Genomic DNA, 22,265 nt, shown 5'->3' with positions numbered 1-22,265 from the left:
AAGTCATATGCTGATAAAAGGCGAAAGCCTTTGGAGTTTGCTGAGGGGGAACATGTGTGTCACGTTTCACAGTTGAGGAACTACATCAGAGACCCGAGTCAAGTGGTAGAGATAGATAAGGTGCAAGTTAGAGAGAACTTGACCTATAAGAAGAGACCGGTAGTTGTGGTTGATCACAAGTTGAAGAAGCTTCGTGGCAAGTCCATCAGCTTGGTGAAGATTCTTTGGGATGCAGCTACTGGTGAGGCTACCTAGGAGGTGGAGAGTCAGTTCAAGGAACAATATCCATTTCTCTTTTCAAGTAAGCCTATTTTCGGGGACGAAAATTCTTATTTGTTAGGGGGTATTGTGACGTAGCAAGTTCAGGCCCAAAAGCCCAATATGGGTGATTCAGTAGCTCAGAACGGGCCGTTCCCAATTTGGAACGGGCCGTTCCAAGCTATTAAATTGACCTATAAGTCGTAGTTGAGAACGGGCCGTTCTGAAGGGAGAACGGGCCGTTCTGGATGGAGAACGGGCCGTTCTGGAGGGGAGTAAGGGCCGTTCTGGATGGAGAACGGGCCATTCTGGATGAGTTCCAGAACGGGCCGTTTTGCATGTGATTTTTGCCCATGATGAAGGGGTGCAGAACGGCCCGTTCCAGATTCGAAACAGTCCGTTCTGGCCACTCCTGAATGTCTATAAATAGAGTTGGAGGGTGGAAGAGGAATGAAGGTTTTTAGAGAGAGGTTTTAGAGAGAATGACTCTGGACAAGGAAACTTGCTTTGGGTGGATTAAAGTTCTGGGTTGAGCTTCGGAAAAGGGAATTCCGCTTCTTGGTTATTCTGAGCCAATCTTCAGGTAAGGGAAGCTAGATTGTAAAGTTGTTAGTTGTATGAGTTGAGAACTCATGTGGGTGCTTAGGTTGATTAGTATTGTTGGGTATTTAAGTTGGCATGATATATGGGTTGTAAATATGTAATATAAGTTGTGTTATGTGATGAAAATATTGTGTGTTGGTAATATATGATTAAATATTTATTAATGATGTTGTTGGTGATGCTTTCATGATGAAAATGGGATGTAAATGAGATGCATGTTGTAGTTAAGTTGTGAAGTTGTTTACAAGTTGTGTGTTGATCTATGATATTGTTGAAATTAGTTGAAATTAAGTTGATAAGGTTGTTATATGCGTGGACATGTTTACGTTGTAAAATATGATGAGATGTTATTATTAGACTGTGTTGTCAAGTTGTTAGAAGAGAGTTGTATATTGCTAAAAAGTTGTTATGTTGTTTAAAGTTGTTAAAGTTGAGATTGATGACTATATTTGTTTATTGCTGTAAAGTTGTTAAGTTGTTTATTGCTGTAGAGTTGTTAAGTTGTTTATTGTTGTAAAATTGTTAAGTTGCTTATTGCTGTAAAGTTGTTAAGGTGCCTATTGCTGTAAAGTTGTTAAGTTGTTAAGTTGCCTATTGCTGTAAAGTTGTTAAGATGCCTATTGCTGTAAAGTTGTGTTGTTGAGTTGTAAGCTGTTTAAGCTGTGATGATAAGTTGTTGATCACTAGGACTAGGGGAGATCTTTTCGAAGTTGCTCATCTCATTGTGTGGATTGAGATAGTTGTGGTGCTCTGAGAGCCCAATTTGTTGAAAAACCCTCCTTGGGAAGTTGTCCCTTGGAGTGTTCGTTGTGTTGTTCTTCTCTAGGACTTAGTTGATCCCGTGTGTGGGCAAGGTCGAGGCACACGTGTATAAAGCGACCACGGTATAGGTGCAAGGTCGAGCTATACCGATTATAAAGCGACCATGGTATAGGGGCAAGGTCGAACTATACCGATTATAAAGCTACCATGGTATAGGGGCAAGGTCGAGCTATACCGATTACAAAGCGACCACGGTATAGGGGTCAGGTCGACCTATATTGATTACAAGTGGCCAATTTGAGTGAAGTACAAAGTCGGGAACTTAGTTTCTAACCGATTACTATACTTCCTTGTTTAAGTGGCAAAGTCTGAGAAACCATTATCGTGTTGTGGATTGATATCCAAATTTGTTGTATTGTCGGTTCGGTAAGACCTAGCCACTTAGACTACTTATCATGTTTAGGAGATCTCCGAGTCAAAATGCGGGACGACGCATAAGTTGTTAATGAGTTGATTTGTTGTTGATATGAGTTGTATATTTGTTGTTATGTTATATTGTAAGTTGTTTTAGACATATATTTGTTGAGAGGTGTTGATACAACGTTGATATGTGGAATTAAGTTGAAATGATGTTAAGATATATATATATATGTGTGTGTGTGTGTGTGTGTGTGTTGTTTATCTTTTGTGTCAGATGTGAAGATGATTATAGTTGTTATGTTGCAGATTAAATTATATTGAGTTGTTTATTGTCTCTAGCTTACCCTTGCATGTTTCCATGTGGTTTGGACTACGATGATCATACGTTGTATGGGAGCAGGGTAGGGATAGACTGGAGATAGCTGCTAGAGGCTACAGGAAGTGCCTGGAGATAGAATTTTTTTGTAGGCTACTTTATGGTAACATATTTTGTTATATATATATTTGGTCGTCATTGGTTGCTTGATTAGCAACTTGTATTGTAAAAATATTTTATTATACTCTTTTAATATAATTCAGTAGTGTGTAATGTTATTCGTAGTGTGACGATCATGACGAGTCATTACAAATATAATAAATAATTATTTAAACAATGAGAATAATTTGAAGAAAAAATATAATTCAATAAATTAAATGTCTTATTTACATGAAAACATAGAATTCTCTCTAAACATATATAGACAAAAATAACTAAGTTTACATAGATTAAAAATTTCATTAAACATATTTAATTTTTACGATTATATATAAAATATATATTATATTTTTAAGATAATTTATAGAGATTTTTAAATTAGCATATTAAATAAAATTTATTTATATTTTAGTCATTTTTTTTTCAAGAGTAAGTAAAGATGTTGAAAGTTTTACAGAAAAAATATTTTCTTAAAAAAGATTACCAAAAAGAGCCCCCACCCTTTATTTATCAGAGTAAACCTTTGCAGCCCAGAATCGAATTCTGAACTATGTTTCCTCCATCTATGATGATTATCTATGTCGGAGTTTGATTCCTTTATAGAGTCGAATTCTGAACAGATTTTTTTAAAAATATCATTTTTTTGTAAAATTATAATTTATATATTTATTTAAAATAAAAATATAATATATAAAATTAATACAAATAATAAATAATATTATTTTTATATATTTATTTAAATATGTAAATTTTTGTTAATAATTTATAATATTAATATGGAAAATTATTTATGAATAAAAATTTTATTTAAATAAAATAAGTTAATTAATATTAAATATTAATGTTATTAATAATTATAGTTAATTATTTTTTTAAAATTAAAGTTTTAATATTTTGTTGGTCAAATAAATACACTTTATTTGATAAGGAAAGTTATATATTTCATAAATACAATATATTTAATGAATTCAATCTATATTAAGTTTAATAAATACAATATTAATAATATTACAAAAGTTAATTAAATATAATATTTAATAAATAAATATTATATAAAAATAATATTTATATTCAAAACCTTCACCAACCATCCTTCTCCTTTCCCAAACTACAACCAAACTTCATAAATACAATATATTTAATGAATTCAATCTATATTAAGTTTAATAAATACAATATTAATAATATTACAAAAGTTAATTAAATAATAATATTACAAATATTTCCCTCTCCCAATCTCTCCCGCCATGGACCACCGCGTCTCCCGGCGAGCCGAGGTCCTCTCCAACCACCTCCTCCGCCGCACGCCGCCGTGCTCCCCCGCCCTCCGCCCGCAGCGCTGCCTGAGCTACTCTCCGCCGGAGCTCTCCAACCGGTTCGCATTCGACGTGCGGGAGATGCGGAGGCTGATGGACGGGCACAACCTGGAGGACCGCGACTGGCTCTTCTCCGTCATCATCCAGAGCGGCCTCTTCAACCGCCGGGAGCGCGGCGGCAGGGTGTTCGTCTGCCCCGACTACAACCAGTCCATGGAGCAGCAGCACGAGGCCACCATGAAGCGCATCGAGTACCTTCTCGAGCGAGGGGCTTTCCGAGGGTGGCTCACCGGCGATGGCCCGCAAGAGGAGCTGAGGAAGCTCGCGCTATTTGAGGTTATTGGGATGTATGATCACTCCCTCGCTGTTAAGCTTGGCGTTCATTTCTTCTTGTGGTAGGTTGTGGTTTCTTTCATTGTCTTGAAGATTTCGCCTTGTATACAAGTCAGGGACATACATACTTAATCTTATAGCTTGGTTTTCTAGAGTTGATTAGATCCAAAGATTCCAAACTGACATTTTAAGATGGGTATGATATCGGAACTTATCCTAACGAATGTGTTATGCTATTAGACTTTTTTTGGATTACTTCAGATGTTTTGTGAGGTGAGAATTGTTTCTACTTTATATATATATATATATATATATATATATATATATTATTTTAGTCATATTGAACAATCTCCTACACACTCATTAGCTCATGTGGAGGAGTGAACATCTTGAGCATAAAATTTGCAAGATTGGACATATGCTACTTGTGATAGCAGTGATAGTCAATGGTCTGATAGGTCTAACAACAATCACTGAGATAGACTTTGATATCATCTTAAGAATATGAGTTGGTTCATAGCATTGGAGTGTGTTGGAGATCCATGACTATTGACTAGTGATATAAAAAAGTAGTGTATATATGTAATACAACTCTCGTCTTACAAACTGGTTGTTAGTTTTGTGGGCTTGAATTAATCCAAACCCATATTTTAAGACGACATTGTGATGACATTCGGGTGTTGGTCAAAGTATTGTATATAAGTATAATACAATTCTCACCTTACAAGTTAGTTACTAGATTTATGGAGTTGAATTATTCCAAACTCATATTCTAAGATGGAATCGTGATTAATTCACTGTTATTTTCTAAGATGAATGATGGATTTCAGGGGTGGGGCTGTAAAGTTTCTGGGAACCAAGCATCATCACGACAAGTGGTTGAGTTCTACTGAAAACTATGAGATCAAGGGTTGCTTTGCTTTGTCTGAGTTGGGCCATGGAAATAATGTATGTGAAAGTTGCTCAATAAATTGGGATTATTAGGTCCTCATGTAATTTATTATGCTTTTGCTTTGTGAATTTTAATAATTCTTTCTGGATTAATTTTGATAGGTTCGAGGGATTGAAACAGTTGCTACTTATGATTCGAACACTGGAGAATTTATAATCAATACTCCATGTGAATCGGGTCAGAAGTATTGGATTGGTGGTGCAGCAAATGTAATGATTCTTTCGTATTCTTTTGATAATTATTTCTCCTTCTCCAACTTTGTTATATTGACTTATATTAACTTATTCTTTTACTCAGCATGCAACACACACTATAGCCTTTTCACAGCTCCATATAAATGGAAGCAATCAAGGGGTGCACGCATTTATTGTCCAAATCAGGGATTCCGACGGAAACATATGTCCAAACATCCGAATAGCTGATTGTGGTCACAAAACTGGTTTAAATGGAGTTGATAATGGCCGTATCTGGTAATATATGCATTTTTCAAACAAGTTGCATCTGAAAAATGAGTTTTATTTAAATGTGTAAACTCAAGTTCTGGACACCTGTCTTCAGGTTTGATAATGTGAGGATACCCAGAGAGAATTTGTTGAATTCAGTGGCTGATGTTTCACCAAGTGGTGAATATCTGAGTGCAATAAAAAATGCAGATCAGGTGATTTGCTTTTTCGGAGAGATGATATACTCTTAGGTCTCCTTGTGCTCTTTATTCCCATTAGAAATCTTGTTCACATATCTTTTGTTGTATGTCATTCTTGCTCCAGAGGTTTGCCGCGTTCTTGGCTCCATTGACCAGGGGTCGTGTTACTATTTGTGTCAGTGCTGTTTACATATCCAAGGTAGTGACACCATCTATGTTTGTGGATTTGATCGCATATCTGTTTTTTTTTCTGTGTATATTTAACAAACTCGTACCAAATTTGACATCTTACCTTATCATGCCATTTATTTGCTTAGATTAGCTTGGCCATTGCCATAAGATATGCATTGACAAGGCAGGCATTCTCCATTACACCAACTGGGCCTGAAGTTTTACTGCTTGATTACCCTACTCATCAACGGCGTCTGTTACCTTTACTAGCAAAGGTGTAAGTCCTCTGATTACAGGATTTGCTGAGGCCACTTTAGTACATATTCCTCAATTTAAGATGCCTTTTTCTTTTCTCACCAAAATGCTAAGAATCGTTAAAAATATTCTGAATATTACAGGATTAATTATGTTTTATATACATTCAGAGGTTATTTCCCTATATATATTCCAGAATAAAGCATTTAATTTAGATGCAACATGCATCATCCACTCACGAGAAGTGAGACACAAACACATCCATGTGACTCATATATGTTGTCAGTTTTGAGTAACTATATAGTGATTTAATAAAAAGTGACTATCCAAGTTTAGTGGATTTAAATGGACCAAGATTAGTACCTTTTATGTTCATTCCATCACTCTTATCTACAGATATGCAATGAGTTTTGCTGCAAATGAGCTCAAAATGATGTATGTCAATAGAACGCCTGAGTCAAACAAGACAATTCATATTATTTCTAGTGCTTACAAGGCTACTTTAACTTGGAATAATATGCATACTATCCAGGTATGTATTGCTATCATTATACTTGGGTTTGATAGATAATATGCCATTGGCTTCACTAAGGTTCTATTAATGCATGAAATAGGAATGTCGTGAAGCCTGTGGAGGACAAGGAATTAAATCTGAAAATCGTGTTGGTCAATTCATGGGTGAATTTGATGCGCAATCGACATTTGAGGGGGACAACAATGTTCTGATGCAGCAGGTAAAATGAGTATTCCATTGAACATGAAATTATAATAATAATAATTAAGCACAACATTTTTAAATTCAAACCTAGGAGACATGATGAGCTGATTGCAAAGCCATAATTGGTTCCTAACAAGCTGTTTTAGTTTATTTACATTTGACTGTTAAGCGGTAGGGATAATAAGTAATAGTTATATGGATTCCAACTAAGGATACAAGCTGGGGCTTTAAGCTTGAATGCTTCAAACTTTATGAAATAATTATTGGAAGATAAAATCCACTTTGGGCCTTCATCAAAAGACTTTTGGGTTGATTGATTTCTAAATACAGTATTTGAGTTTGTGTTCAAGTGTTAGAATCTTGATCAGTATCACTTTTATTGTTTATTAATTGAAATTTCAGCAAAAAAGTACCAGTTAATGACATAATGTATACTTTCACTGCTTTGTCACACTTATATGAATCATTGTGTTGTTAGACACGATGAGGGTGAGCTTCGGTACATTGTTATGCTTTTTACCTTTTGACCTTCAGGTGACAAGTTCAAATACTAGAAACATTGTTAAGACTGTACATCTACCCTCCCTGGACCCTGCGTAGTGGGAGCCTCATGCATTGAGTTGCCCTTTTTTTGAGTTAGAGACAAAATCTGTTCTTACGTGTTAATAGAGATATTTGATGAAATATAACATTAATTATAAAGATTATGTTTTATATATTTTTAGTTGCTTAGTTAACCTGATTGCTTGAATACTTGACGTAGCATGAAATAATTAATGCCAAATTTAGGCATCTGTTCTCTCAATTTTATTCAATACGAATGGGTGTTCACGGGTTCTTCATTTCACTTCAGATTAGCAAGGCACTCTTTGCAGAATACGTAGCATCTCAGAAGAAAAATAAGCCATTCAGTGGTTTGGGATTAGAACACATGAACAAACCTTTGCCTATTATCCCATCCCAGTTAACTAGTTCCACCATTAGGAGCAGTGAATTTCAGGTAATCATTTGATTATACCTGTCGATATTTGGAAAAGCCATGTAGAGGCTTCTATTTGTTTCTTACCTCTCACTTAAACAGATTGATCTGTTCCACCTAAGAGAGCGAGACCTATTGAGACGTTTTACTGAAGAGGTTTTAGAATGTCAATCTCTTGGAGAAAGCAAAGAGTCTACCTTCATTTTAGTGAGGATTCTACCAGGTTTTGTTCTTTTTTTTCCTTTCATCTTTTCACTGTCTTACAGTTTGAAACTCTTTTGTCTTCCAGAGTTATCAGCTCGCACAAGACTTGGGCAGAGCTTTCTCAGAACGAGCAATATTAAAAACGTTCATGGAGGCACAGTCAACTTTACCAGCTGGTTCATTGAAGGTAAATTATTAGCTTGCCTAATATTCCTGTTACAGGGGAGTGCTTGTAATATACTCCCTCGGATCCTTTAAATAAGAAACAAAGGGGTATCTTATTTTTTGTCTAAATTGTAAGAAACAAGTATATTAATTACAAATTTTCTTTTATACCCTCATATAAATAGATGCATTAACAATACAAGTTGCACTTATTAGTGAAAAAATTTATCTCTTGAATTAGATAGTGTCATTTAATGCTACCACTATTTAAACTCATTAATTCAAATGATATTTTTGGATTGAAATTTAATTTTATGATATTATTGATGAAAACTAACCATCTTAACTACTTTTATTGGTTTTGATAAATTAGATATGTGACCATAGAGTACTCTCTAATATACCCCTTCACACTCTAGTAAAATATTCTAGTGTATTCTTGCTAACATACTTTTTTGACTATTATCAAAATTTATTAGAAACTACAAAATAATAAATGGAGCTCATTAAATTAGAATATTCTCAAAATTTTGTTTTTTTTAACTTAATTTCAGCCTTGAGCCTTTAATAAAGTGTGCTAGGACATGTTTATACAAGTTTCTCCATAAGTTAAAACTAACTTACACATAAGTTAAAAATAAAATTTTGAAGAAGCAAATGAAAGAACTTTTACAAATTAACTTATGCAAATTAACTTTTGGAGAAACTTAACTTATTTTTGCTTTCTATTTCTCTCTTAAAAAGTGTTGCTAGAAAAGTTTATCCAAAAGACTCTTAGATGGTGTTGTTAACACTTGTCATGCTTTAGTGTCTTTTGTTTATTGTTCAATTATATGTGAAACAGATCTATTTATTGATTACTTTGCTTTGATCCACTCTGTAGGATGTCTTAGGACTGTTGAGATCGTTGTATGCTGCGATATGTGTGGATGAAGATGCTTCCTTTCTTCGATATGGCTACTTGTCAACAGAGAATGCTTCTGCAGTGAGGAAAGAAGTGCCAAAACTCTGTGCTGAACTTCGCCCGCATGCACTTGCCTTGGTCAGTTCCTTTGGTATTCCCGATGCTTTCTTGAGCCCAATCGCGTATAATTGGATCGATTCAAATTCTTGGTCTTCTTCTCAACTTTAGCTTATGCAGTTTTTTACACACGATCGGGTTATGGGGTGGTGGTAAGCACGTATGAATAATATTTTTGTTACACTGTGTAGAATATTACTAAACAGTGGAAAAAAAATTGCACGAATCTAATCACGAAAGGTCGTGGTTACATAGTATTGGGTGAATAATCAGTTAAAGAACAAAATAAAAGTTGGGAGTTAGATGGAAATCAAGACTTGGTCATTCGTATTGATTTTCATAAATAAATTTCTGTACCATGTAATAGTTTCCTTGCATGTAAGTGCCTTTAAGTTTTTGTTATTAAAATACCTTTAAATGCTTGAATTCTTTTATTCTTGTCATACACGGATTTGAATTTGTCAATTTGGTCTGTCATTGTTGACGTGGTCTTTGTGAACTAACTCTCAAGATAGACTGGAGAGTTTCCATTTGTTTACACACTGACTAACGTAGATTCTGCGAGCTCATAGACAATGTTTTGTTTGGAAGAGTAGTGATATAGAAAAGAAAGAAATAGGGAGAACAAATATAGAAGGAAATGGAGGTTTAAACAGGTTTAGTCTCTCTTTTTATATGTGTTTTTTGGTTTTAGATTCATACCCTCTGTTTGGTATCACCAAAATATCAATGAAAAAGAGAAGAGAGGAGCGAAATGGCGAAGAAATAAAAGAAGTCAATCGTTTGGTGCATCGGAAATGTGTGAACGAAGAAATAAAAAGCGGGAAGTTTTACACTTTCTGTTAGGCCCCTTTTATTTTCTTTTCCTTCTTCCCCGGACCCGTTCTCATTTTCTTCTTCCTTACTTTGCTAACTCTCTCTACTCACTCACTTCTCACTTGCACTTCTCTGTGGCTGATTTTTGTGCTCTCTTGCTGGTGCTCCATTTAAATTTAAGGTGCTGATTGAAGGTTGGATTTCTGGTTGAAAACGTGCGGAGCCTCTTCCTTCATCTTCTTCTCCAACTCTCTTCTCCGTTTTTCGTTTCTCTTCCCGGAAGCTCGGAATCTTGCCCGAGGTAAGGGAAGCTGGTTATTTTTGTTGTGTTTGGTTGTTTAGGGTTTAGGGTTTAGGGTTTGGGGTTTGGCTGTGAAGGAGTCTCGAAACTCCTTGTTGTTTGATGATTGTTGAATTTCGAGCTGAGATGGTTGAAAAATGGGGTTTTTGGGGTCTTCGGAGTTTTTTACAAATTTTGGGGTTTTTGATGAATTGTGGTTGCATGTTGATAAGAGGACGTTTTTGTTGATGTTTGATGGAAGAGGGAACTTTTGGATGGTTTGCATGGTTGTTTTCTGGCTATTTTTGCAGGTTTTGGCTAAGTTTTTCGAAAATGGAGTGCTGTTGCTGAACCTCGCGCTGAGCGCAATTCTTCGCGCCGGGCGCGTGGCCACCAGGAGACCCCATTTGGCCAAGCTCGCCGGGCGCAATGATGACTGCGTCGGGCGCGCTTGAGAATGTGGGTCTCTGGCTGACCCGCGTTGGGCGTGACTTGGACCGCGCTGGGCGCGATACCAGTTGTGGTAGGTTTTTGGGGATTTTGTTGGGTATTGAGCGCGACCCTTGTCGCGCTGGGCGTGAGACTCATGGGGAGTCTCTGCCTTGTGGGCGCTAGACGCAATTTGAATTGCGCTGGGCGCGAGACCAAGGGGAGTCTCTACTTTCCCCGCACTGGGCGCGGGTTTGGGCACGTCGGGCGCGTGAGACTCTATAGAGTCTCTGCCTGGCATGCGCTGGGCGCAATGGGTATTGTGCCAGGCGCGAGTGAGCCTTGGGCTCTCTGGCTAGGTCCTGCCGGGCGCGGGCATGCTTGCGTTGGGCGCGCTGGCCCCCTGGTGCTCTCTGGTTGCACTGCGCTGGGCGCAACCACGAGTGCGCCGGGCACGGAGATGAGGTTTTATTGTATGCTAGTTAATGTTGGTTCATGCTGAGTTGAGTTGAGATGGATGAATATGATGTGATGACTAGTAGATAATGTTGTTGTTGATGTTGAGTTGTATCTGGTGAATGTTGTTGTAAGTTGTGTTGATGTGATGTAAGATGATGTGTTGTGTTGTAAAGTTGTGCAGTGTTGAATGATGGCTGAGTTGTTGTAGGCCGAAAGGCTGAGTTGTTGTAGGCCAAAAGATTGAGTTGTTGTAGGCCTTAATGGTTGAGTTGTTGTAGGCCAAAAGGCTGAGTTGTGGTAGGAGGTCTCCGAGGTGATATGCATGATGTGAAGTCCCACATCGGTTAGGAAGGAGAACGAAGCATGCCATATATATGGGTGTGGATACCTTCCTTGTGAGGAGGCCTTTTGGGGTGGCATGCGTGTCATCGCCAAGAGCAAAACCGTGCGGCCGTGGGCCAAAGCGGACAATATCTTCATGCGGGTTGCTTGGGCTGTTACATTGGTATCAGAGCCGGGGCCCGGACAGGTGTGCCAGCGAGGGCGCTGGGCTCCCCGAGGGGGGGTGGATTGTGAAGTCCCACATCGGTTAGGAAGGAGAACGAAGCATGCCATATATATGGGTGTGGATACCTTCCTTGTGAGGAGGCCTTTTGGGGTGGCATGCGTGTCATCGCCAAGAGCAAAACCGTGCGGCCGTGGGCCAAAGCGGACAATATCCTCATGCGGGTTGCTTGGGCTGTTACACATGACGACGCATTATTTGCTAATTGCTGGTTTGTTGTATAATCGATGAGATGTAGACTGATGATGTGTTGATAGTTGAAATTGTTATGATTACTTAAATCCTGCTATACGTTATTCTTTTTATACTAGCTTACCCTTTGTTGTTTCCATGTGATTGGACTGCTATAATCGTACTATGTACGGGAGCAGAACAGGGATAGGTGTGTGGCTTGTGGTGAGTCTGCAGCTAGCAGGCGGAGTCGATTTTAAGCTGATGTTGTGTTGTTTCAGCTTCTTGGTGTAGCAGCCGATGATGTATTTTGTTTTGCTTGGTTGTTTTTGCACACTCTAACTCTAGTCGGATTGGGACCTTGTATATATTTATATTCTAGATCCTATATTTATATACTCGTTCTTTCTGTCTGGTGTTTCCGGTGTTCAGTGGCGTGTGTAGTGACTAGCCGGATCGTTACACTTTCATTTCTTCACAAATAACTACCAAAATGAGAAGGAACATGGGAGTTATTATGCGACTTTTATACACCGGAATGTTATGGTACAATCAATTTTTTTAAAATTAATAAAAATGATGTAAAGTATGGATTCTTTTTTCTTTTATTTTTTTTTCTTATTTATATTAAGTGATATATTATTGACAAATTGATAATTTAAATAGTGAACTTATTTTTTTTTTCTCACCAAATGTTAGCCCAAGTGTTTTGGATTGTTTTATAGAAATCGAAATAACTTTGAAAAAAAATATAGTAAAATTTTATTTGCTAAAGTAAAGTGAGATTTTATGAAATTTTTATTTAACTTGCTCCTTATAATTTGCACATAAGTGTGAAAAATCTCAATTCATCATGATTCATAATATATCAAAAATATCTTTACCAAATCCAAACATTTCATACACATATATATATATATATGAGGATTCAAACGATATCGGTATAATTTTTACTAAGTATTACATCACTCTATAATTTTATATTAAATGTGAATTTTATAAATTCAACTGTTAGATTGAAAGTTCTTTACTTTTAAATCATATATATATAAAGAAGTAAAGAACTTTCAATCTAAAAGTAAAGAACTTTCAATTTAACGTCCGAATTTACAAAATTCACATTTAATATAAATTTATTAAACGGTGTAATATTTAGTAAAAGTTACACCGATGTTATTATAATCCTAATATATATATATATATATATATATATATATAAAGAATTTAAAAAAAAATTGAAATGAAAAGATAAAAGTCTTACAAATCAAATAATTTTAAATCAAATGTTTACATATTTAAAAAGAAAAAAAAAAAAACAAAAGCAGCTCTAAAATCCATTACATATATTAGTAGAATCAAAATATTTTGTCTCTATTTTATAAATTAATTTAAAAATTACTAATATTTGATAGATTAATTAATATTATACTTAGTTTTTAAATCTAAAAATCTTGAATTTGAATCTTATTTTTGTAAGAATAATTAATTTTTAATATTATTTTTAATTAATTAAAAATTTAAAGATAAAATTTTAAAAAAAATTATATATACACTAAATTGAGCAATCTCATTTATTAAATATTATAATGGGTACATTAGAATGTCCGATTCGATTAAAATGTATCTCTCAATCAATTAAATATTTTTCCTATACTAAATACGTTAAAAATAAATTATTTAATTCATTGAATGAAAGTTTTAATCGAGTAATTTTTGCTTCAAAATCACTGATTATGAAAAGCCTAAACGTTCAATGGATTATATATTTTCGTTAACCAATTAAAAGTCAAAGCTTTTATACGATTTTTTGAATTATTTATATACTTTAAATTTATTTACTTATTGTTTTACTTAAATTTTAGTATAAAAAAATTTTATTTTATAATTATTTATTTACTTATATAATTTTTTGATTTAAATGATTAAAATAAAAATTAATCAAAACTTCATTTTAATTTTTTATTTATTTATCTATTTCTCTCTTTTTTACTTACTTATTTACTTATTTCTCTCTTTTCTTTTTTATATATCTTATTTATTACTTGTTTATATTTTTTTTTCTACTATATTTCTCTTAAATCAAACATACAATTTTTTTTACTTACTTATTTTTTCTTTCTCTATTTCTCTCCACTCTATTTTTCACATATTTCTTTCCTTGCAACCAAACACATCATTAAATTTTTTTTTGCAATATATTGGATTATTGAACATAACATATTATATTACATAATTATCTGTATGTCATGTTATTAATTTACATAAATAATTAATATGTTATATCAATAATTAACTTAATTAATAATGTTAGAAAGTTAACTAAAAAAACAATAAAATATGTAAAATTTTAAAATTTTGATGAAAAAACGTGTGATTTTTAAAATTAAGTAACAAAATTCGCAAAACTATAAAGCATGAGTATAAAAAGATGCAATTAAATTGATTTTTTATTATTATTTTAGAATTAGTGTTTTTAGTTCCCGTAGTTAATTCAACACTGTTAATCGGTGATGTGACCATTGATGAACTTAATCAATGTTGCCACCTGAATCTTAAACCATCTTACAGACATTGTTATATAAATGGAGGTCAATTTTACACCTAATATTTTTTATTAAAAAAAATTGTGATTTCAAATTGAAAATAGAAAAGAGAAAAAAAAGAAAAAAAAAGAAAGAGAGAGAGAGAAGTTAAAAACTTGTAATCATTGAAACAATAATAAAGAATCTCAATTTGAAGGCTTTTTGACCAAAGTAGGGTTGTTGACCAAGTTATTTACCTAAATGGGGCTGTTTTGAATTTATTTACGCCTTTGGGGCTGTTTTCAACGGTGTCGTTATAGGCCATAGCGACACCAATGCCACGTGGCCTTTTTTACACTTCAGGAAAGCCATGAAAGCCATATTAATAGTGTCGCTACAGCCTATAGCGCCACAAAACAACTTCAATAAAGTCGCTGTAGCCTAAAGCGCCACATATATAAAAAAACAATTATTTTTAATAATTAAAATGTGATAAAAAACAAATTATTTAATAATTTTTTTTAAAAAATAGAAATATAGTGGCGTTGTAGGCCACAACGCCACATGTATAAAAAAACAATTATTTTTAATAATTAAAATGTGATAAAAAATAAATTATTTAACAATTTTTTTTAAAAAAAATAGAAATATAGTGGCGCTGTAGGCCACAGCGCCAGTTAATAAAAAATTAATTTTAATAATTAAAATGTGATAAAAAAAAACAAGTTATAATTTAAAAAAAAAAAAAGGAAACAAAACCTACAGCCTAAAGCGCCACATATATAAAAAAATAATTATTTTTATAAATTAAAATGTCATAAAAAACAAATTATTTAATAATTTTTTTAAAAAAATAGAAAACTAGTGGCGCTGTAGGCCACAGCGCTAGTTTATAAAAAATTAATTTTAATAATTAAAATGTGATAAATAAAAAAAAGAAGTTATAATTTAAAAAAAAAAAAAAAAGAAACAGAATGTACAGCGCCAGTTTTAAAAAAAAATATTTATAATAATTAAAATGTGATAAAAAAGAATTTATTTATTAATTTAAAAAAAACAGAAATAGCTAAATATATATATATATATATATATATATATTTTTATGATATGCGTAAATAAAATAAAAGTTGATAAAAAAAAACTTTTTGAATAATTTAAAAAAAAAAAAATGTGGCGCTGTGGCCTACAGCGACACAGGGGCGCTGTAGGCCACAGCGACACATATTTTAAAAATTAAAAAACGTAAATAGAAAATTAAAAATGTATAAAATAAAGAAAAATCAGAAATAGCTAAATATATAAATATATATTTTTATGAAATGCGTAAATAAATTAAAAGTTGATAAAAAACTACTTTTTGAATAATTTTATAAAAAAAAAAATGTGGCGCTGTGGCCTACAGCGACACTGTGGCGCTGTAGGCCACAGCGACACAGGTGGTGGTTGAGAAATTTATTACAGTGGCCACGTGTCAAATTACTGCTGATTTAACCAGTAGTAATTTGACATGTGGCTTTATACAGTAAAAAAAAAAAAACTGCCTATATAAGGGTTTTTACCCTCAGATGGTCCCCCCTCTCAATTTGCTTTCCAGACGAGTCTCCCAGGTAAATTTTTTTTTTTTATTTATCTGTTTAATTTATTTAAAAATTATTTACTTACTTTTAAATTTTGTTTAACGTTTAGATATTTTAAATTTTATTTCAGGGTAATTTTTATTTTGTGAATTTCTCTAGAGTTCTAGATTTATTGAAGCTTTCAGGTATTTTAATGTTTATTATTTTCTTTAATTTAGAATTTATTTAAATTAATTAATTTTTATAGTTACTGTAATTTTAGTTAGAATTATTTATATTTTTTTTGTGTAATTATTTGAAAGTCGCTGTAGGCTACGTCATTTGACATAGTTACTGTAATTTAGTTAGAATTTTTTATATTTATTTTGTGTAATTATTTTCTGTTTAATAACGTCTTATTTAAATTTAATTAAAAAAATTTATTTGAATATTAAATAGAATTAAATTATTTCTGTGTAAGTTATATTTATTTTAAAAATAAAGATATTTTAATTTTGAATTGATTTATTTGAATTCTGTTTAATTTATATTTTTGTAGAAAAGAATTTAATTTAAAATAAAAATTAATTAAATTTAATAACGTGTTATTAAATTTTAATTAAAAAAATTAATTAAATTTTAAATTGAATTAAATTATTTCTGTGTAAATTATATTTATTTTAAATATAAATATATTTAAATTTTGAATTGATTTATTTGAATTTTGTTTAATTTATATTTTTGCAGAAAAGAATTTAATTTAAAATAAAAATTAATTTAAGTTAATAACGTGTTATTTAAATTTAAATAAAAAATATTTATTTAAATTGTAAATTAAATTAAATTATTTCTGTGTAAGTTATATTTATTTTAAAAATAAAGATATTTAAATTTTGAATTGATTTATTTGTGTGTAACTTATATTTATTAAAAAAAATGATATTTAAAATTTGAATTCATTTATTCTAATTCTGTTTAAATTATTTATTTATTATGAAAATAAATTAAAATATTTCTGTGTAAGTTATATTTATTTAAAAAATAATGTTATTTAAAATTGAATTAAATTATTTCTGTGTAAGTTATATATTTAAATTGTATTTAATAAAAAATTATTTAAATTTTAAATTGAATTAAATTATTTCTGTGTAAGTTATATTTATTTAAAAAATAATGTTATTTAAAATTTCAATTCATTTATTTTAATTCTGTTTAAATTATATTTATTTAGAAAATAAATTAATTTAAATTATAAATTCATATAATTTAATAACGTCTAATTTAAAATTAATTTAATTAAAAATTATTTAAAATTTAAATTGATATTTAAAATTTGAATTCATTTATTTTAATTTCATGTTATTAAAATATAATTTAATTAAAAATTATTTAAATTTTAAATTGAATTAAATGTTTTTATGTAATTTATATTTATTTTAAAAATAGATATATAATTTTTGAATTTATATATATAATGGATGAAATAATGTGGTGTTAAATTTTGTTATAGATGGCATCATCTTCTACATCTATGCGTGTGAGTTGTGGACCCGTTGAGGATGATTTATTGTCATTGCAATCCATACATGTTTCACAACATGTTTGGAATAGAGAAGAAGATAGGAGATTATTAGCACGACGTGCTGCTCCAACACGTAATGGAATTGACGGAATTCCACATCAAATAGTTCCGTTAATAGACCAGGCTGGATTTGGATGGATTGCTCGGTTGAGTTATATCAAAATGAGTCCTGGTTTATTAACTGCTCTGGTAGAACGATGGAGACCAGAAACACACACATTTCATATGCCTTTTGGAGAATGCACAATTACTCTCCAAGATGTTGGTATGATTGTTGGTCTTCCTGCTCATGTGCATGCGTTGACGCTGCGGGGAAAGACTGATGACGATTGGACTACAATATTAAGTCCAGCACTTGAGCACTGGGCCAATCGATATGCATACCACTTTGCACCTACTTCTCCACAGGTTGGACTATTAGGTCCAAATTCTGAATACATGAGGTGGTATCGCAGAAAGGGGAATGTACATTGATCCTGATGAAGTTAAAGACTCGATTGTGATATGTACATATTACAACTCATATTTTAATATAATATTTTGTTAAATTATAAAGTGGTAAACTAATTTTTTTATGTCTTGTATATGTAGGGAGACGTAACTGAATGCTTGGCATACTTGACATCTCCTCATGGCAGCCCAGAGTTTTCTATGGAAGCAGTCACAGAGCAGACTAATCGATTATTATCGATATCTGATGACTATAGGGCTAGATTCGTTGAGCCAGCTGAGGAAGCACCCCTTCCCCCTGGTTCATATGACGTGGGGACTTTCAATGTTCCTGCCCAGTCAAGGGAGGCTGGAGGGTTACCTAGACGAAGAACGCCAGTTGAGGCGATGGATCAGATGTACCCTACAGTGCCAGACAGAGCAGCAGGGTTATATTATATTCCTTCTCAGGAGCCCACTTATCCATCGCAGTCCCAATACACATATTGGTACACTCCACCTCGCCCTCCAGGTTTTGAGACATCAGTTCCGATGACTACTACACATATCTGTGAGTCACTTGGTTTAGACTCATCACCGGAACCAACTATGTCATCAGAAATGATGGATCATATTTTTGGACATTCCCCTTTAATGACTCCACAGCCAAGTATGCCACAGCATGCCACACAATCGAGTCAGGAAGCACCTTTTCATATTCCGTATGATCATGATTATATCAGTCGTACTTATACATCAGGTCTACTCATATTTTATTATTTTGTTATTCTTTTCTTCTTATAATTATATCAATATTAATAATTTGTGTCAAATATGACGTTGCAGGTGTTGATTTGCGTCCATAATTTTCTGCGGAGGCTAGTCATCACCCATCACCGCCAGAACAAAGAGGTGTTCGAAGAAATCCTCAAGGGCTGCAAGGGAAAGACGACGATGGTGTATTCTAACTCCTGCTACTGATAGAGGGCATCATCATCAGGAAGATGAGGAAGACGATGATGAGTAGATTTTGTATAATTATCGATAGACAATAGTAATTACATTATGTTATACAATGACCATCATGAATACACATTACTAATTACAATATGTTAAACAAATTCTAAACATCTTCAAAACTTATCGACTGATTATTAGACTTAGATGGACAATTGCGCCTGTTGTGACCCTCTTGTTTGCATATGCTACATTTTGGTCGTCGTTGTGAGCTCTCAACCCAATCCATTTCGTTTCTAATTCTTGTGGATTTCGGTCTCCCTTTCCCGCGCACTGATGTTGGATCTGGGACAAGTATCCAATCCTCATTACTCGGAGGGATTAAGTCTTCATTTTCGATTGGTTCCCACGGACCAGAGTAGGCTTTTAAAACATAATCACTGGTATAAACAGGATCTATAAACTGGTAGTAATCAATGCTAACAACACCACATGCAGCTATAACATGAGAACAAGGATAATGAAATGCTGTAAACTTTCCACATTGACAGTATCGTTCCTTTAAATTTACTACCCATTTCTTCCCTCCTGTTTGTGTTATTGGATCAAATGCCTCTTGAACCTCAAATTTTGAAGATTCAATGTCGTATCTACAAACTTGGTGGGAACAAGCCTCTTCTTAATTTTTTTGTAAAGCTTCAACCAACTTTGAAACGAAGACCTTCCCAGATGAAACATCGGCTAAAGCACGACTACCACGATTACTAAAATACTCAGCGCACCTGGTATACGTCGACCGAACTAATGCAGTGATAGGGAGATTTCTACAATCCTTTAACACCTTGTTAACACATTCAGACAAATTTGTTGTCATGTGACCATATCTTCGACCATTTGCATCATATGCCATACTCCATTTGTCTTTTGATATAGCTCCTATCCACCTTTGAACATTAGGGTTAGATTCACAAAACTTTTGCAAATTGCGATCAAAAATGTGCTTACACGGTGTATACCCTGCATACAAATTATAAATAATGCACAATAAAATATTTACAAATGATTAAAAATTTTAAAATAACAATACGTACCTAACTTCACAAGCTTTTGTTTAAGTTTCACATCCTTGAATCGAGTATTAAAATTACTTGCAATGTGCCTAATGCAGTACTTGTGATATGCATTTGGCGGTCTCCAACCAATTGCCTCATTGTCAATGACTGATTTAATGCTACGATGTCGATCAGATATTAAACATATCCCTTCTTTGTTTGTAACATGTAACCGCAAATGAGACAAGAACCACGACCACGCAAGTAATGTTTCTCCTTCAACAACAGCAAATGCAAGAGGAAGAACGTTGTTATTACCATCTTGAGTTGTAGCAATGAGCAATGTACCTCGATACTTGCCATATAGATGAGTTCCATCAACTTGTATCAACGGTTTACAAAAATTAAAGGCATCACAACAAGGCTTGAATGTCCAGAATAATCTGTGAAATTGACGGTAACCACGATGACAACAATTACCAACAAAAAACTCATCATGACACAGATCATAAAATGACCCTGGAGCAATTTCTTTCATGTATTGCAGCCATCGAGGTAAATAAGCATACGATTCTTCCCAATCTCCAAAAACGTTAACAATTGCTTTTTGTTTCGCCATCCAAGCCTTTCTATAAGATATTTTAAACCCAGTTTGAGATGTTATTCTCTCTTGGATAAGGCTAATCTTGATTGATGGATCTTGGTTAACCATTCCTACATATTAAATATTAGTAAACACTAACAGAAATTATTATTAATATAAACGATAAACTTTGCAGAACTTACCTTGTATGAATGTTGCAATTAACTCAGAATCTAACTTAGCATGATCTTGGGACAAAGACATGTTCAAACACGTATGGCGTCCACCCCACTGAGTCACTGTCCACTTATCAGATCTCTTTGACTCAATAGCTCTCATGTACCATCCACATCCATCATGTGCATTTGGACATCTAACAACCCACTTAGTCTTTTTCGACTCAACCACATAAAAACTTTGATGCATTCTCATTGCATTTTGCTTGACTGCATTTTTAACTGCATCTTTATTCTCAAACTCCAACCCCACATATAAATCTTGCCCAATTGACCAAGTACTACCGACATCCATCCCTGGGATATCTTCTTCATCGGGATGATTCCAATTGATGTTAGTGTAGTGGGGTAAATTACCCCAAAATTGACTTCCACCTATTTTAATAATTATGAATTTATTAATTTCCATAAAATCAATTTCAACAATTTATTTTAAACAAATAACAAATTATTGACAAATTTAATTTTCCGATGTTACCTTCAGTAGGTGGATACATTGAAATTGGTTCAACCATTGGACTATTAACAAGAACATCCGGCTGCACCTCATCATCAGATGGTTCACAATTATCAATTTCATCTTCATTCGATTCATCAATGCTTTCATATGATGATGAAACATGATAGTCTTCATCTTCATCGTCATCTTCATCTTCATCTCTTGTGATCAAAGGTGATCGTTAAATTGACAAATTTTCTAATGAAAAAGTAGAAGATTCTTGCATACCTATTTCAGCATATAATTCCATTATTGGCATCACATTCTGGCTCTGAAATGCTTCTATCATGCATTGTACATCATCATCGTCACTCAATTCCAATAAAGAATATATGTTGTTATCACCTTGTGAAACTAAAAATCTGTAACTTACAGGTAATATCACTTGATTTGAGTTAAGATTAAATTTGTTGTGAATCCTTCTCTTTAATATATCCAAAGTGATACCTCGTTTAATATACATTCCTTTTTTTGGTCCATCAAATGTTACACCTTCAGCACCCTCATACATCTTTCCAGTGTAAATATAAGCAATCATTTGATCCATAATATCTGCAACAACAAAAAATTAATTAGTGCAAATACCTACAATTTATATCTTAAAAAAAACAAAATTATACTCACTGAATCAGAAACAAACGTAACTAGCTCAGAGATTTAAATCAACCAAAACGTAACTAATAAGTATATGATTTCAACTGTGAAAAAAACGTAGCTAGGGGGGGTATATATAGTGATATTGTCGCTGTGGCCTACAGCGACTCCTAGAGTCGCTGTAGGCCACAGCGCCTATTTAAAATTATTTAAAAGGACAAAAATATATATACAAAAACAATATAAATTACTGAAAAATA

At 33.1% G+C, this 22,265-nt stretch overlaps 2 protein-coding genes across 5 annotated transcripts; one reads left to right on the top strand and one right to left on the bottom strand.

Moving 5' to 3' along the window:
* The first annotated feature begins 3,700 nt into the window (after positions 1 to 3,700).
* On the top strand, positions 3,701 to 12,404 carry LOC109810587 (acyl-coenzyme A oxidase 3, peroxisomal). 4 transcript variants are annotated; one of them, XR_014428531.1, is made up of 15 exons: positions 3,701 to 4,229; positions 4,998 to 5,115; positions 5,221 to 5,328; positions 5,417 to 5,589; positions 5,678 to 5,777; positions 5,887 to 5,961; positions 6,080 to 6,210; positions 6,585 to 6,720; positions 6,803 to 6,922; positions 7,760 to 7,906; positions 7,988 to 8,092; positions 8,175 to 8,276; positions 9,138 to 9,296; positions 10,273 to 10,392; positions 12,196 to 12,404. XR_014428531.1 is itself a non-coding variant. In XM_083062270.1 (14 exons), exons 1-14 carry the CDS (start codon positions 3,766 to 3,768, stop codon positions 12,253 to 12,255), a joined length of 1,998 nt encoding a protein of 665 aa, XP_082918396.1. In that variant the 5' UTR covers positions 3,701 to 3,765; the 3' UTR covers positions 12,256 to 12,404. The 4 variants fall into 4 exon arrangements, 3 of the variants coding, with proteins under 3 accessions (XP_082918396.1, XP_082918397.1, XP_082918395.1); XM_083062270.1 differs by lacking the exon at positions 10,273 to 10,392; XM_083062271.1 differs by lacking the exons at positions 10,273 to 10,392; positions 12,196 to 12,404 and adding an exon at positions 9,970 to 10,240.
* Positions 12,405 to 19,207: 6,803 nt separating this feature from the next.
* Positions 19,208 to 21,958, bottom strand: LOC145950251 (uncharacterized). The gene is made up of 6 exons (XM_083061317.1): positions 21,640 to 21,958; positions 21,391 to 21,492; positions 20,880 to 21,221; positions 20,133 to 20,807; positions 19,763 to 20,058; positions 19,208 to 19,663 (listed from the first exon to the last, which is right to left on the bottom strand). Exons 1-6 carry the CDS (start codon positions 21,956 to 21,958, stop codon positions 19,208 to 19,210), a joined length of 2,190 nt encoding a protein of 729 aa, XP_082917443.1.
* Between the last annotated feature and the right edge of the window lie 307 nt (positions 21,959 to 22,265).

This window comes from Cajanus cajan, chromosome 8 (assembly GCF_000230855.2).
Source record: "Cajanus cajan strain Asha chromosome 8, NIPB_CcT2T_4, whole genome shotgun sequence".
Lineage (NCBI taxonomy): Eukaryota > Viridiplantae > Streptophyta > Magnoliopsida > Fabales > Fabaceae > Cajanus > Cajanus cajan.
Note: the sequence above shows the minus strand (reverse complement) of the source record. Positions and strands in the feature narration are given on the sequence as shown.